At 44.7% G+C, this 15,904-nt stretch overlaps 2 protein-coding genes across 2 annotated transcripts in view; one reads left to right on the top strand and one right to left on the bottom strand.

The window, feature by feature from the left end:
* The first annotated feature begins 206 nt into the window (after positions 1–206).
* On the top strand, positions 207–8,965 carry AKAP3 (A-kinase anchoring protein 3). Its single transcript, XM_035138491.3, has 3 exons — positions 207–299; positions 1,633–3,750; positions 7,000–8,965. The coding sequence occupies exons 1-3, from the start codon at positions 207–209 to the stop codon at positions 7,153–7,155; spliced, it is 2,367 nt and encodes a 788-aa protein (XP_034994382.3). The 3' UTR covers positions 7,156–8,965.
* Positions 8,966–11,616: 2,651 nt separating this feature from the next.
* Positions 11,617–15,904, bottom strand: part of DYRK4 (dual specificity tyrosine phosphorylation regulated kinase 4) — a 38,930-nt gene continuing 34,642 nt past the window's right edge. Inside the window, exons 17-18 of the mRNA XM_088669989.1 lie at positions 15,292–15,452; positions 11,617–12,078 (exon numbers count right to left, since the gene is read on the bottom strand). Coding sequence (XP_088526115.1) covers positions 11,810–12,078; positions 15,292–15,452 — 430 coding nt within the window. The 3' untranslated portion in view covers positions 11,617–11,809. The remainder of the gene's footprint in view (positions 12,079–15,291; positions 15,453–15,904) is intronic.

Here is a 15,904-nt window from a genome sequence, read left to right on the forward strand (position 1 = left end):
GACGTTTGCTTCTGCTTTTATAGAGTTCTATTTGAGTCTGTGTTTGTTTTTATTGACATTAACTTGTGTTAATTTTTTACAAATACATAATTCCCTTTTGATTCGTAAAGGTCTGGTAACTAGGTACAGTACAAATAAATCTGAATTAAGCTGAATTAATGGCCCCCTGGAAATTTAACTTTGGTTGTATTCCCTCTTTATTGCAGATGACAGAGAGTATCGACTGGTTGCAGAGCCAGAGTGGATTGTGTAAAGTTGATCGTTATACCGCAAGTGATGAGGAAGACCAGAACTGGGCAGTAAGAAGTTGATAGTTATTTCGGCATAATTGCTTTCGGGAGACTATGTTGTTGCTTCTTAATGTGATAGTACTGAAGATGTGTTTGATCCTTTACGTTTGAGCTCAGGTGCCGACAGGATTTCCTGCGTCCAGTATACTATATGTGAATTGGGTTCTCTGACCCAGTGACAAAGAGCACACAGATTTGCATAAAATGTGTTTTCCTTTGCAGGTGGAGGGGAACGCCCCAAAATAAACCAGCAGCCACAAATGTAATGTCTATCAGACAGAATCTGAACTGGTGAAGCTTTTCCCCATAGTTCTGCTTCCTTACCAGAAAAGGCCTGTTGAATTTCTGCCTGCCACAGGGCACAAGGCACAAGGACCCTGCTTCTCCCAGTACTAGCTCTAAGCCAGGGGTGTCCAAACTTTTTTCAAAGAGGGCCAGATTTGATGAAGTAAACATGTGTGAGGGCCGACCGAAGGGCCGACCAAAGTTGTTGTTGAGCTTTTTTTACAATTTTACCCCAAAGTTGTTGAGCTTTTTACTTTTTATTGGATAGAAGTTGTTGAGCTTTGTTTGTTTTTTTGAGCTTTTTAAAGGATTCCCCCCCCCAAGAAACAAACTGCACCAGGGGCCAGATGAAACCGACCGGTGGGCCAGATTAGGCCCCAAAACAGACTTTGGACATGCCTGCCTAGGTTTCCCATCCCGTATCTACTTATCTGGGAGTAAGTCCCATGAAACAGAAAGAGACTTCTATTACAGTAGCACCTCTACTTACGAATAACTCTACTTACGAATGTTTCTACTTACGAATGGAGCTCCGTCCGCCATCTTGGATGTGGTTTAGATAGGATTTTTTCTACTTACGAATTTTTTCTCCAAATGCATTCCTATGGGATTCGACTTACAAATGTTTTCTACTTACAAATGTGCGTTTGGAACACATTAAATTCGTAAGTAGAGGTACCACTGTATAGCCTAATTGCATCACACATTGGGGTTATATTCCAGAGGCAGCACGTATACACGAAAATCATATATAGCTATTTATTCACCTGGCTGACAAGGGGCGGAAACCCCACAGGAAGCCCTACCCCGTTGTCTCCCCTGCCTTCCCTCACTCCTCCACATGCGAGCAGGGGCAGAGGAAGGGGGGGCGTGATGGATGCCCTGAAGGGGGTGACAAAATGCCGGGTGGCACAGACTAGGCAATCCATATCCATTAGAATGGCACTTGTGACTTTCAGTGTTTCCCGGAATCAAAAGAGCGAGGAAGTTGTACTTAGTGACTACAAAAACCACGGGAACTAAACCGTTGTGAAATTGTCTTTTGTTTACTGTTTAGACCGACTCATCCAAGAAGCTTTGTCAGCAAACTGCCCCTGATCCACTCAAAGTTTTAAGTTGGCTCCGAAAAGATTTGGAAAACTGTGCCATCGGAGTCCAGAATGTGTTGAATGCCAGTAACAACGCAGGGGGAGCAAAATCGAGGGACCCATCCACAACGAGGCAAAACATGCCGCAACGCAATGTACGTTCCCCGGGCGGTTTCAGTGTCTGCGATGAGGAATTCAGTGTGAACGTCAGGTCCAACACGGCTTCTCCCACCTTTCACTTGTCCATGAAGGCTGCTTGTCAGAAGGAATCCAAGGATGAAGAAAGCGATGGCTCTACTTCACCAAACACAAATCCTGATCCAGATGACGTATCTTTTTATTGCAATAGGCTTTCCAACCTTGCCATAGCTATGGCCCGGAAAGAGATGACCGACCGGTCAGATGGCAACAACACGTGCATACATAAGTCGCTTTATGGCCCTGCTGGGGACCATGGCCACAGGTCTATCGGGGTGGGCACGGAGGACATCAAGCACAATGTACCACCCAAGATGTGTGAAGGCGAATATGAAGAAACTCCAGCTTCTAAGAAGAAAACCACATTTTATTACAAAGAAGAAAATGCCGAAATACCTAATAAGAGTGACCCTTACAGGGACGGGATCAAAGGCTGCAACCGCAAGAAGCGCTTTGGTCAAGACGAGTATGGCAACTCGCTGAGCAAAGGCATATTGGTTTATGCCAACAACGTGGTTTCAGATATGATGGTCTCGGTTATGAAGACCATGAAGGTGAAGGTGAACGACTCAAACATTGCTTGTGCAGTGCTGAAGAAGGTTCTGCTGAAGCACTCCAAAGAGGTTGTGTCTGATTTCATAGACTCCTGCATGAAGAACTTACACGATGTCACCGGAACGCTCATGACCGACTCTGACTTTGTTTCAGCCGTGAAGCGAAGCCTCTTCACCCAGGGAAGTCAGAAGGCGTCTGAAATTGTCCAAGCCATGCTGAATCGGTTACACAATGCTTTGATTGTACAGAAGCACGTGAGCGATAGGGGAAGGTCTCAGAGCATGGCCTTTGCAAGTGTCAAGACAGGGTCCGGACATGATGGAAAGTCTCAAAACATGAGGTTTTCTGCCACGAAAACAGAATCTTGTAAAGAAAAAGAAATGACCTGTGCAGAAACCGTGGGCAACCACATAATAAAGGAGGGCCTCACCATGTGGCACCAGAAACAACATGACGACTGTACAAATCCCCAGTCATCAAAGGCTGGGTGGAATCCAGAAAATCCAGATCTTGCCAACCTCACAACAGATTCTTGGGCAAGAGACCTGATTGTGACAGCATTACTGCTGATACAATATCATCTAGTCCAGCAGGAGAATGCATTGAAGGAGGCCGAATGTGGTAGGAGCAGCAAGGTGGGTGGAACCGGTTTCGGGTTCTTGTCTCAAGATAAAGGTGGCAATGCCTGTCCACTACCTTTAGCAAAACAGTTTGAATCGCTGAAGCAAAGTGACGACGAGCAGTGTGAGACAAATGCCGAAAATGATATGTCAAGTGTCGTAGTCATGCTCATGCAAAAGCTCATCAATGAGACGGTCAACAAATTAGGAGGAAACGCTGGAACTTTGATGGCAGACGAGGCCTACAAGAGCGCTTACAAATGCCCCGAGGGACCTGGGCCTTCAGGCGCTACCGAAGGAGACCACTCCTATGAGGAGGCCATTTCTGGACTGACCAAAATGATTCTGGATCAGTTTGACGTCAACAGGAAGGAAGGAGGCAGCGGGCCGTTCATTGACAACCTGGTGGATACAGTGACCAAATTGTGTCTCATGATAGCCAAATACAGCAATCCTGAGTCAGCTCTGGGGGATATGGGAGACGGGGAAGATGCTTGCGGGCCTCTGTATGCAAAGGCCACAGATTCTGCAGAAAGCCGAATAGGGTCAGGGGAAGACACACTGTCTGGCCGCAAAGTGGTTGTAACCAACCAGAATGCTCCGGAGAACATTCAAAACAAACAGCTTCAAGCCATTCTTCAGTGGGTAGCAGCCTCTCAGCTGAACGTCCCTGTGTTGTACTTCATGGATGATGATGAAGAGACCCTGAATAAGGTAAATGGGAGGGGGAAACTAGTGGGGGCATTTGCGTGGGGTAGTATTAAGTTGTGCATGTATTGCAATAAGTTTTGTTGCCTCTGTATTTCCCTGATATATCACAGATAACCTTTCAGGCAGGGGTATTGGGGAAGCATCTTCCAATTTCGGTTACTCTCCCTCTTGCCCATCCCCTTCTCTCATCTCTTTTCCTCCTGCTGCAACCTCTCCTTCTGCTCAGGTTGCTTCCATGCAGAAAAGAAAATTGCTCAAATGGAAGGAGAAAACAGCAGCTCTTTAGAACCCCAAAGATTCCAAATAACTCACTAATCATCAGTCACAGTTTTTACTTCATTCATTGGTGAAAAACACTGAAAGGTGGGAGCACCCTGGCTGGCCTCTTCTCATACTTAGGCAGCTTAGAAAGTTGCCTGAATATTTTGCTTCCTAACTTTCTTTCCAAGAATGCTAGAGACTTTTTTTTAAGTGAAAGCTCAGAGTCTGGGCCCCCTTGCAGGCTTGAGCCCTGGAGAACTGCTCCAATTGCACCATTATAATCAGTGCTATTTTTCTAGAAAAATAGGTGCCGGAACTCATTCTTTTAGAATGGCAATGGCACCTACCTGAGAGATGGCGGAACTGAGTTCTGGTTAGTTATGGCTGAAAAAAAGCCCTGATTATAATGTTGCTATTGGATGAGTTTAATCTTGTTCAAATGGTATTTGGTACCATTAGTCAAATTTAGACATTTAGTTGGTACAGAACCACAGAACACAGTTTTCTGGTAGTTCCAGTTCTAGGTCTGTGAACTGTCCAAGATGATGGTGATACTACCGGTATTTAGCCTACATGACCTTTGTCCTATGGGATGCCTCAGGGCCCTATTTTATCCCCTGTACTCTTTAATATCTACATAGAGACACTGGCAGTGGTCATCTGGGTTTTGCAAGAAACAAAGCAATAGTGAATGCAATCTTCAAGAAAGGCCAACCCAGTGACCCAGAGAACTATAGACCGATTAGCTTGTTATCAATAAAGGGGGAAATTATGCCTGCTACCGGTACCTCTGCACTAGACTGCCTGCCTTTCTGAATGCTAATAGCATCTTTATTGAGATACAAGCTACATTTAGAGAGAACTACTCAACTTTCCAAACACTGTATACAGTGGTACCTTGGTTTACAACCATAATCCGTTCCGGAGGCCCATTTGTAAACCAAAACAGGTTGTAATCCAAGGCGCACTTTCACCAATGGGGCCTCCAAAAATAATTTTTTCCGTAATCCCGAAAAAATGGGTTGTAATCCAAAAAAGGTTGCAAACCAGGACACGCACTTCTGGGTTTGACGTGTTTGTAATCCAAAACGTATGCAAACCAAGTTACCACTGCAGTTCTATTCCACCTTGCCGAGACCTCTACAAGCAAACTGTATGTAGCTTTTATGGACCAAAAATCAGCCTTCAATTCCATCACCAGAGCCAAGTTATGGGGAAAGTAGGACAAGGTTCTGGTTGACATCAAGACCCTTTATAGTAATAGCAAGCTATTAGTCAGATGTGGTACCCAGGGACAGCTTTTCAAGTGAAATATCTCTGTCTAGAGGAATCAGACAGTGCTGCATCCTTGCACCATCCTTGTTTAACATATTTATAAATGACCTAGAGGATGACCCACTTGGCCACATGCCCAAACCTGGGGTCAGGAGGACACCATTAGTACTATATGCTGATGACGCAGCCATTCTGTAATGTTCCAGACCAGGAGAAACTAAGGAGGTTCATGTCTTATTGCGTACAGAATGATCTAAAAATTAACTTTGGGAAATCTAACATCTTGGGTTTTGAGAAGAAATTTTCCCAATGCAAATGGTCACTAGACAGGCATTAGAAGCTTTCAATACCTGGGGCCGACATTCCATCACACGACGACATGGACCACCCATAGATCTGTGGCCCTCCAGAAAGCACAAGGTAGTCAGCCGGCCACTCTTTACCAAAGGGGGGCAGTATATTCCACCTACCGTCAAAGTATTCAATACCCAAACAGCTGCCCAATTACTATATGCCTCTAATATCTGGGGTGGAGGAATAACATTTGAGTTGAATAATCTCCAGGCAAAATTCTTGAAGCCTCTCCTCCAGATCTCATGGAAACTGGGCGGTGCCCTCTACTGACCAGGGTCTGGTGGGCAGCCTTAAAATACCAGCTTAAGGTCAATGTTTTCAAACTGGGCACAGGACTACTCCAACACGTAGCTCAGAATAATTTCGTAAGATGCTGGTCCAAGCTCAACGCCCGAAAAGCTTCCTCAATTGGGCTGTCCCCATCTCTTCTTGAACACTTGGGCTTCAACATAGCCTTTAAATCACTAAAACAAAACCGTGGGCCATTGCGTACGGTGATCTGCAGGCCCGTTCATACTCATTCTGCTCACCAAGAGCTGTGAGTTTACAGTATATTGGGACACTTTACATAGCTGAATATCTAAAGAACTTGACAGTGGTCAACTACCGCAGGCTTTTTACCAAGGACAGACTGAATCTCTTTCCTTCTGAATTGCTTCAAGGCAAATTTGTGAGTATTCCCTACTCTGCTAGCTTATGCCCCTGTACAAATCAGGTAGTAGAATCTATACAGCATATTCAACTGGCCTGCAGACTATACAAGCAGGTCAGACAACAAAAGATTATTCCTTTAAGTGCAAACCTTCCAGAAAGACCCACACAATTTCATGTTAGGCACCTATTAGAGGATAGGATTCCAAGCGTATCTTTGGCAGTTGCCAAGTTTCTTTCTGAGGTGGTCAGGATCAGAGAGCACTTTGTATTAGTTAAAGGTCTGAGACAAGCTTAGTTTTATCCGACGCTCAAGTATTATGGATGTATTTTGTATTTTTATGTACTGGAATCTATTTGTGGGTCTTTGGACTGCATTAAAGAATTGACCGACTAGGCAATGTTCTTTTTCCAGATGTTTTGGACTACAACTTTCCATCAGGCCCAGCTAGCATGAGTAACGGTTAGGGATAACAGAAATTTAGTTTGGAAAAGCTGGACGGCACTATGTTGACTTACCCCTGTGCTGCAGTATCAGCTGGGCCTGATTGTATAAACTGGGCTTTGGTCTTGAGTAGAAAATAATTTTGGAAATTGGCTATTGGGCAGATGCTGGAGGAGGGTGGGAATGTGAAAGTTCTGGTGGGGGAATATGAACCAATACCAGCTCTCCAAATAAATCACACTCATCGCTGTCTTTTCGCCCAACAGCTTCAGCAACTCTCCACAGTGGCCGTGGACAGGGGCTACAGCGTAGGAGAAGTGATGCAGGCAGTTCTGAAGTATGAGAAGGAAAGGCAGCTGGGGGAGGCCTTGGGCAACTTTGTGCGGCTGCCTGTTCTGGACTGGCTGCTTCAAAACCTGTGAACACGGCGGCCTCTCCCTGCCCCCCTCCAAGCGCAGGCTTCTCTTCCGTCACAGCATTAATTTCCACAGCACTCATTGGTCAGATATGATGTTATGAGTTTTACTAAATCTTCCCCTGCTGAGCAGTCAAATGAATAAAAGGAAATACTTAAGTGGTGGGGCAGTCTTCATTCCTAGGCATTTCAACTTAAATGGGGCATTTGAGTCCAACTTTGGAACTTGCTCCTCCAGTGATGGCCACCGACTTGGATGGCTTTAAAAGGAGACAAATTCATGGAGGAGAGGCTTTTGGTGGCTATGCTTTATCACTACAGTTGGAGGCGTCAATGCTTCTGAATGTCAGTTCCTGGAAGCCACTGGAGGGAAGAGAAGCTCTTGGTTTCGTGTCCCATTCCCTGGCTTCTCACAGGCATCTGGTTAACCTCTGTGACAATGGGATGCTGGACTTAGGTGGGCAGCAGGCTGGATCTAAATTGTTTTTCTTGCAGCAGTTATTCTGTTGCAAATGTTTTAAATACTACATTCTTTGTCACCAATGTTATTTGAATTATACTCTGTCTCTTACCGTTCCTCTAGAGCAAAGAGGCTTATTAGTGAGGCCACAGAGCCTTGAGGCCTCCCTGCACTAATGATTTAGAGTTTCACAGGAGCACAAAACTTATTTGACAGAGGGACCGGCCATACCCTCAGACTTCAAGTTGACACTGCAAGCCATCGTTTATGAATGCTTACAAAATTATGTGGGTGATCAGAGTTCAGATGCCACTCCTGTTGAAAGCATCATTTCCTCCTCTTAAGCTCATTTTTTTACAGAGTTCAAAACCACATGGCTCCCTCCAATGCTTCCATTAGAAAGTAGTAATTTCAATATTATCGCAGCAATCAAGATTTTATGGCTACCTTAATCATTTTGCGAAATCATCTGTGTTGTGGAACCTTGTGCTATTATGAGATTCCAACCAAGTCATGGCTAAAACGAATTTGGTTTTGCTTAATGTTAATGATCTGGGAACATCAGCAAAAAACAACCACCCAGAAATGAAGCTTTCTGGTGAAAGACTGATCCAGATATTGCTTTGTTCTGGGAAACTCACCAGAAACGTAAAAGGTAAAGTTAAAGGACCCCTGGACAGTTAAGTCCAGTTAAAGGTGACTATGGGATGCAGTACTCACCTCGCTTTTCAGGCCAGGAGAGCCGGCGTTTGTCCACAGACAGCTTTCCAGGTCATGTGGCCAACATGATTAAACCACCTCTGGTGCACGGAGGACCATGACGAGTGCCAGAGAGCACGGAAACACCAGTTACCCTCCTGCCGCAGTGGTACCTACTTATCTATTTGCACTGGTATGTTTTCGAACTGCTAGGTTGGCAGGAGCTGGAAAAGAGCAATAGGAACTCGCCCCATCACATGGATTCGCACTGCTGACCTTCCGATCGGCAAGCCCAAGAGGCTCAGTGGTATAGACCACAGCGCCACCTGTGTCCCTTCTCACCGGAAAGACCCCACCCTTAGCAAGCTTACAGGTTGTTGCATCAGATAATATTTTGCTGCATCAGATAATATTTTGCTGCATTTGGAAGCCCTAAACCTGAGGGGTGGTGGTGGTTATTACCACCTTTTTCATCTTCTGTTGCTCCTCTCAACTGGTAGGTTTGCTTTGGGAACCCAAGGGTCGCTATCTGTTTCGTCATGGCACAACTGGGGACTTGAAGTTGTCTTTGACAACAGTCTACTGTCCCAACTCCCACCACCAGCTACCCTTCCTGCATGGGATACCTCAATGATTAAAGTAATAAGAAGGGTGGAGTAGCACGTAGCATTTTCTCCTATATTTAACAGTCTCACCTCACTGATGCATGGAGTTCTATCCTTTAGAACAGGCTTCCTCAACCTCGGCCCTCCAGATGTTTTTGGCCTACGACTCCCATGATCCCTAGCTAGCAGGACCAGTGGTCAGGGATGATGGGAATTGTAGTCTCAAAACACCTGGAGGACCGAGGTTGAGGAAGCCTGCATTAGAACATAACTACAGTACACCTTTTCATGCAACACACACAAAGTTTATTACTCTGGCAATATCTTCCTTACATCCAAGACTTTAGGGCCAGCAAGGCTCCTTTTTGTGGCGGATAAGCTTAAATCCTCTTTAACTGAATATTTTGAGTCAAATACTTTGCCTGAGCTCTCCCAGGTGACACCATGGGATGCCATGAAATTTGTAACCATGAGAAACCAGAGGGAGGTGTCTGAAACTACCTCTCTCTTTTTGTAAAGTACCTAGAACCTCCTTGATTAAAGAAATCTCTGATTTGGAAGTTCCTTACAAATGTACTAGGAGCTCTAAAGTTTATTATAAGCTTGTGGCTAAACAGGCTGACTTACAAGCTTATGAATCATAGAGTTGGAATGGACCACAGGGGCCATCTAGTCCAATCTTCTGCAATGCAAGAATCTTTCACACACACACACACCCATGTGGGGCTCGAAGCCACAACCCTGAGATTAAGAGTCTCATGTTCTGCCAACTGAAATTGCCAAGATCCCTAAACCTTTACTATTAAGAAGGCAATGCTATTTTGAGTTTGGATGAAACAATTCTAAGTTCCTTGCCAATGCGATTACAGAAAAGAAGTGTGGTTTCTTGTGTCCTCAGTTCAAAGGGCAGGAACTGTCGGACCACAGGTGAGATCCGCTGTGCATTCACTTATTTGTACTCAGCTCTTTATGGGTTAAGATTCACTGGATCAATTTGCCATTGACAGCTTTTCGCCCAATGTTCACATGCCTCAGCTGAGTACAGATCATAGAGACCATCTTAACAGCCCTGAATAGTTAGTTGGGAGGTAGCTATCAGCTCTCTTAACAATGGGGAACCTCTGTGATACATTGGAAGAGGCATGGTGATTCCTGGCCTCACTTTGAAGCAGCCTTCCTTCGTATACATTCTAGCTGAGCTTTGGTCCTTTTTGACCTTCATTTTAAGTACTGAATTCTAATTTTCTGGAAATTATTCTCCTTTGAAATTTAAAAGGGACCCCATTGCACTTTCTGGACAACTTTCCATTTACATTGATAGCACTGTGGTCCCTTATTCTTATTTGTACCTGCACCTCACACCAGATCCTGGAGGCATTCTGGATTAACTCCAGGATCAGCTCTCCTCTAGTTACAGGTGAAACTCGGAAAATTAGAATATCGTCAAAAAGTGCATTTGTTTCAGCAATGCAACTTTTTTTTCCTTTTAATTTTTACAAATGCTTTCTTTTGGAAATTCCACAGTAATAAAACAAATAGTTACAATAATACAAAAATAAACATCGCTATTACATTTCATTAATTAGATTACATTTATAATTGACCTGCCTAACGTCAAATAATTACAATGACCACAAATAAAGGCTTGACATACTCTTGCTTTGCATGTCATGCATCTATCTCATATATTGGTTTCACCTTTTAAATTGCGTTACTGAAATAAATGCACTTTTCGACGATATTCTAATTTTCCGAGTTTCACCTGTAGTTGTTTCTAGAATTTTTCTCTTTGTTGACACCTCAACAAAACTCATATAACAAGAGTGACTGAAATGGCCCCGTCATTAAAATACATTCTCCTTTGCTTGGGTCCTTTTATTTCCTTCAGGGTTGTTACCAAATTATTAGCCCAGACTGTTCTTTACATTTCTGGAAAACCCAGTAAAATACACATCTGCAGTCACTGTTGGAGTTGAAGTTCATTGATAGCACTTTTAAATTTTCTTTTCTTCGTGGGTGTCCTGTCACATGCGTGGTGACGTTTCTGTGGGTGGCCTCTAACACCAAACCCCTTATTCCGTTTGCTTCTCACCTGAGCATAAGCCGGCTGTTTTGCTTCCAGTGGCCTAGTGGCACCAGTCACTGGAGACGGAGGGCAAACATGGAATTTCAACAACACAGTTAGAAAAAGTTGTTTTCTCAAGATCTCTATGAAATTCATGTGAGAGATTATCTTGGAAACTGGAATGGTAGCACATATAAAAGGCTTTTAAAGTGTGTGTGTGTGTGTGTACAGGGGTCTCACACAATGCCCCTTTATCACTATTGTGCAAATTATAGGGCTCCCATCTATTGAATTGGGGTCACAAGGCAGAGCTCTGGTACCCCTATCTTGCTGCTCTTTCTGATTTTTTCTTTCTTTTTCTGGGGAATGTTTTAAGTTGTGGTTGTTGTTGTTTTTAACACCTGTCGCTTCTGGTGTCCTTAACCACCCTGAGGTCCTCGGATATATGGCGGTATACAAATTTAATAAATAAAATACGACATGACACTCAAAAAACCAAACCCCTAACTGAAATAACAACATGAGCTGTGCAAGAAATGTCTTGGAGGTTAGACAGAGGTCGTATTTCTTCACCTTGCAGTACTCACGAGTAAAATGTTCAACCCCACCCTTGTTCTGATCAAAATTAATTTCTGTCCCTCAACAGAAGAGCAAAATATATTCTATTTGAACTGTAAAATAGTACCCATTTCCACTCATACAATCTTCCTCCACACCAAGAAATCTGCACAGACAGTAAACAGATAGTTATGTTAAATTTCTGTTCTTGAACATTTTGCAGCAAAAAAAGTTACCTAAAAGCAGACCACAAATGATATGCAAAGAGGACTAGTCATTGCTTGTACTTGATGGGTGGCAAGATGCTTGTATTTTTGTGCATGACCTTCTCAGTCCTATGGTCTCTCTGTTCTCTTTTAACAGTTTTGTCCAACAGGGTTTCCGGTTCTTTTTCTGGAGTTTCTTGCTTGTTTGAATCCTCCTTTTCCTCTTCGTTTGCATCTTGGGAGGTTATGATGGGAGATAATTTCTGATTTGGAACAGATAACTTTTCAGAGGGGTCTGATTTTATTTCTCCAGCAGGTTGGTGCCGTGCGGTTTCATCTGCAGAAAAGGGAAGGCACAAAATTAAAGAGAAAATGTAGTAATCACAGGGAGCAGCAAATCCAGAATTGCTTTAGGACTTCAATAAATACAGAGAAGGTATTTAAAGAAGGTTTTGGCACCTGCTTAAAACACTTTTGTATCCAGCCATATGGATGCTGGCATAGTTTATAATTGTTTTTAACTGTATTCATAATTTTAATATTTCTTGCAGACCACAATTTTTATATACGGTCAAACCTTGGTTTACGCCTACCTCGGCAAGCGATTGCTTTGGCGAGCGACCGCCGCAGACCCGGAAGTCTTTACATCCGGGTTCCGCGGCGTCGGATGCGCAAACGCAATCTGCATAGCTCGCGCATGCGCAAAAGCGATCAAAGCTCGCGTGTGCGCAGAAGCACTCTATCAGTGCTTCGCGCACGCGCAGAAGAGTGCCTTCGGTGAGCGACCGCTTTGGCGAGTGACCGCCTCCACGGAACGGATTGCGGTCGCAAACCGAGGTACCACTGTAGAGGTTATATATTAAGCAACATATAATTTGCTCAAGGTTCGAGCCCCATGTTGGGTGAAAAATTCCTGCACTGCAGGGGGCTGAACTAAATTGCCCTTGTGGTCCCTTCCAACTCTACAGTTCTGTGAATCAAAGTGTTGAACGTTGCTACACACACCGAAGCCAGATTTCTCCTCTCATTCCTCCTCCCCTATTCACAAAAAACACAATTAAGCAAAAACCTAGAAACATACATACAACTGTCTACCATTGCTCTCTCTTGACAAATGTTAATTATAAAAACAAGCTATCGAAACTGGCAACAACCAACTGGCAACAACAGCCTTCTCCTGGCTAGCTGCAACGGACGTGCTTTGAGGTGTGGCCTTATGGAAACCAGCTCTGAGCATGCTCAGACTGTTCTCCAAGGCAGTTCTACTGGGCCAATACTGAGGCTGCTCTTAGCCCTGACAGCAAGAGATGGAGAAGAAACCCATGCCTTCTTCTCCTTAGTCACAAATATGCTTTGGGATTGCGATGGGCAGAGAACAGCAGGTTGACCGAAATGTTTGCCGAGCTTTCCTGCGTTTGGACAGAAGAGTAAAATGCATGTTGTACAGGGAAGAGTGTGTGGCTCTGAAATTTGTGGGGAGGGTTATGCCTCAGGAAGGCAGCCTCTGCTAGAGATACCTGTACCTGTTTGAAATTTCTGCGAGTGGTGCAGGTCGAAGTGCAGTGGGCTGAAAGAACAGGAAGGTTGAGATGTGTAACAAAAACCAGTATTTCTAGCACACCACCAGGGCAGGCCCACCTATGAGGCTGACTGAAGCCACCACCAGGAGCAGCAGAATCCCATGATCACCCTTGCTCCTCCCTGCTGCCAACTGCCAGAGAAGCCAGGAGAAATGGCGGCAGTAGCAGCAGCTTCCAGCGAGATCTCGAGATAGTTCTGCGAGATGTCTCTGGAACATACCTGCCAAGTTGCCGGGCCGGAAATAGCAGACCGGAAGTAGCGCTGCCGCCATTTTGGAACTGGGCGGAGCATGCTCAGAAGTGACTTTTGGTGCTGCTTTGCCCAGTTCCAAAATGGTCGCCACGCCAGGAGTCGCTCTGCAGCCATTTTGGAACTGGGCAGAGCAGCATCAAAAGTCACTTCTGAGCATGCTCCGCCCAGTTCCAAAATGGCCGCCACGCCAGAATAAACCGGGGGGAAACAAAAAAAAAATTCTGTTTTTTCAGCTAGGAACAGCTGGAAAAACGGGGATTTCCCGGGGAAAACAGGAGACTTGGCAGCTATGATGGGCAGCAGAATCCCATGATCACCCTTGCTCCTCCCTGCTGCCAACTGCCAGAGAAGCCAGGAGAAATGGCGGCAGTAGCAGCAGCTTCCAGCGAGATCTCGAGATAGTTCTGCGAGATAGTTCTCTGGAAGCTACCATCACCGGGCAAGTGGAGCAGAGATTTTGTCTCTCCACACTACAAACATGTAGCTGCCCATCACTGATAGACTCTCTCGACCTTAATAATCAAACACGGGGGAGATAAAAGCTTCCTCTGTTCTCAGTCTCTCCTTTCTCCCTCTCTTTCCAGGGCAAACATAGGCGACCAACCTCTATCCCTGAAACAGCTGAAGGCAAGGGGGAACTGGGCTCAGGAAACAGACATCAAATGGCCTGTTTTCTTAGCAAATGCATCACAGTGATAGCTTCAGTAGCAGAAAACAGACTTCCTCCAACCCCAAAGCAAACAGCGTGTGTGTTTGTGTACACATGTTGACTTGGTCTTGGAACTGGAGGATAACACTCAAGGAAAATGATGTTTATATTTTCAGTTCATTCCCCCTGCCACCCCACATCAATTTCTGGGTTGACGGAGGCTGTTATGATGTCCAGGGAACAATTGCCATGGGCTGAGAGTATTTAGGAACCGGGGGGGGTGGCAAGGGCTTTCCGGGGTCCTTTCCATTGACGAGGGGCAAGCATGGACACCAGAGCTTGAGAGCACTTGAGATGTGGCAATTGCACGGTCCTCTACTTTCAGAAATTGCCCACACAGGTGCAACCTACTCCCTGCGGATATCTGAACACGGTCCCATCATACTTTTATCCTGCTCGCCACACTTCAGGGGAGCAGAAAACCGAGTAGGGTAGAAAGCAACGAAATGGGCAGCAAGGTAACCAAATAGATTCTGTGAAATGTATAGGCTATGCAAATTAAGGAAATGTGCATTGTTTCTATTATTTTGTATAATCTGTTTTTCAAAGCGCTATGCAATTTTGCAATAAATTACATGGAAATAGTTTTCTTTTTCATATTTTTTTCTGCTTTCCTGCCTGTCATGGGGAGGGGCAAGGAGGCATATATTGTGCTACAGCCCCACCATACAATCACTGAAAATCTTATGCAACAAGTCCTCTGGCACTGACTATTTCAAACATATCTTTTCGACCATAATGGATGGAAACTTGCTGCTGCTGCTTCTTTATGTGGAGTTGGAATTCTTTGGAAGCTGAGTTCTGCTACTAGTATCCCATAATGTGGCCTTTCTGGTTTCCATAGCATGCAAACTGCCCAAGAGAGAGAAGCACACCTCAAGATGCTGCTGAATTTGGCAGATGCTTCCTGGTGTTTTGGTTTTGGTTTTGGTTTTGTCTCACTCTGAAATACCTATTTAAAGACAATTCATTTTGGGGGAAAGAAAGAACCGAGAACTATGAGTTCACCTCTTTCTGGCTGCGCACTCTTATGAGCATTTTCCTTCTTCTCTGCCTCGCCTGACTTTGTAGGAGGCTTGGGCTTTTGCTTTGCTTTATGTAACCATGGGTCCTGCATCCAGGAGTGGCGCATTGCATCTTCCGGAGTCATGCGCAGGGAAGGTTTCCACCTGGACATAAAACATAGAGAGAACATCAGTATGGAACATTATGCACATGTATTCTATACAGCAAGGGTGGCCACCTCCCAAGAGACTCTGATCTACTCACAGAGTTAAAAACTGGGAGTGATCTACCCCCTTTTGGGGGGTTCAGGTCAAAGCTGTTGAGTTTTTTTTTTAAGGAAGGGAAGCCCTGTTTTGGGGGGTTTAGGTCAAACTTGTTGAGCTTCTTTTAGGAGGGAGGGAGGCCCATTTTTGTTTAGGGCTTCAGGTCATAGTTCAGCTTTTTTTAGGGAGGAGGAAAATTTTGGGTGAGCTTTTTTTAGGGGTGCCAGTGATCTAGCAGTGATCTACCACAGACATCCAGTGATCTACTGGTAGATCACAATCTACCTGTTGGATGTGCCTGCTATACAGTCATACCTCGGTTTAAGTATGCCTCGGTTTGAGTATTTTCAGTA

This window comes from Zootoca vivipara, chromosome 5, assembly GCF_965207765.1.
Source record: "Zootoca vivipara chromosome 5, rZooViv2.hap1.1, whole genome shotgun sequence".
NCBI classification, from domain to species: Eukaryota; Metazoa; Chordata; class Lepidosauria; order Squamata; family Lacertidae; genus Zootoca; species Zootoca vivipara.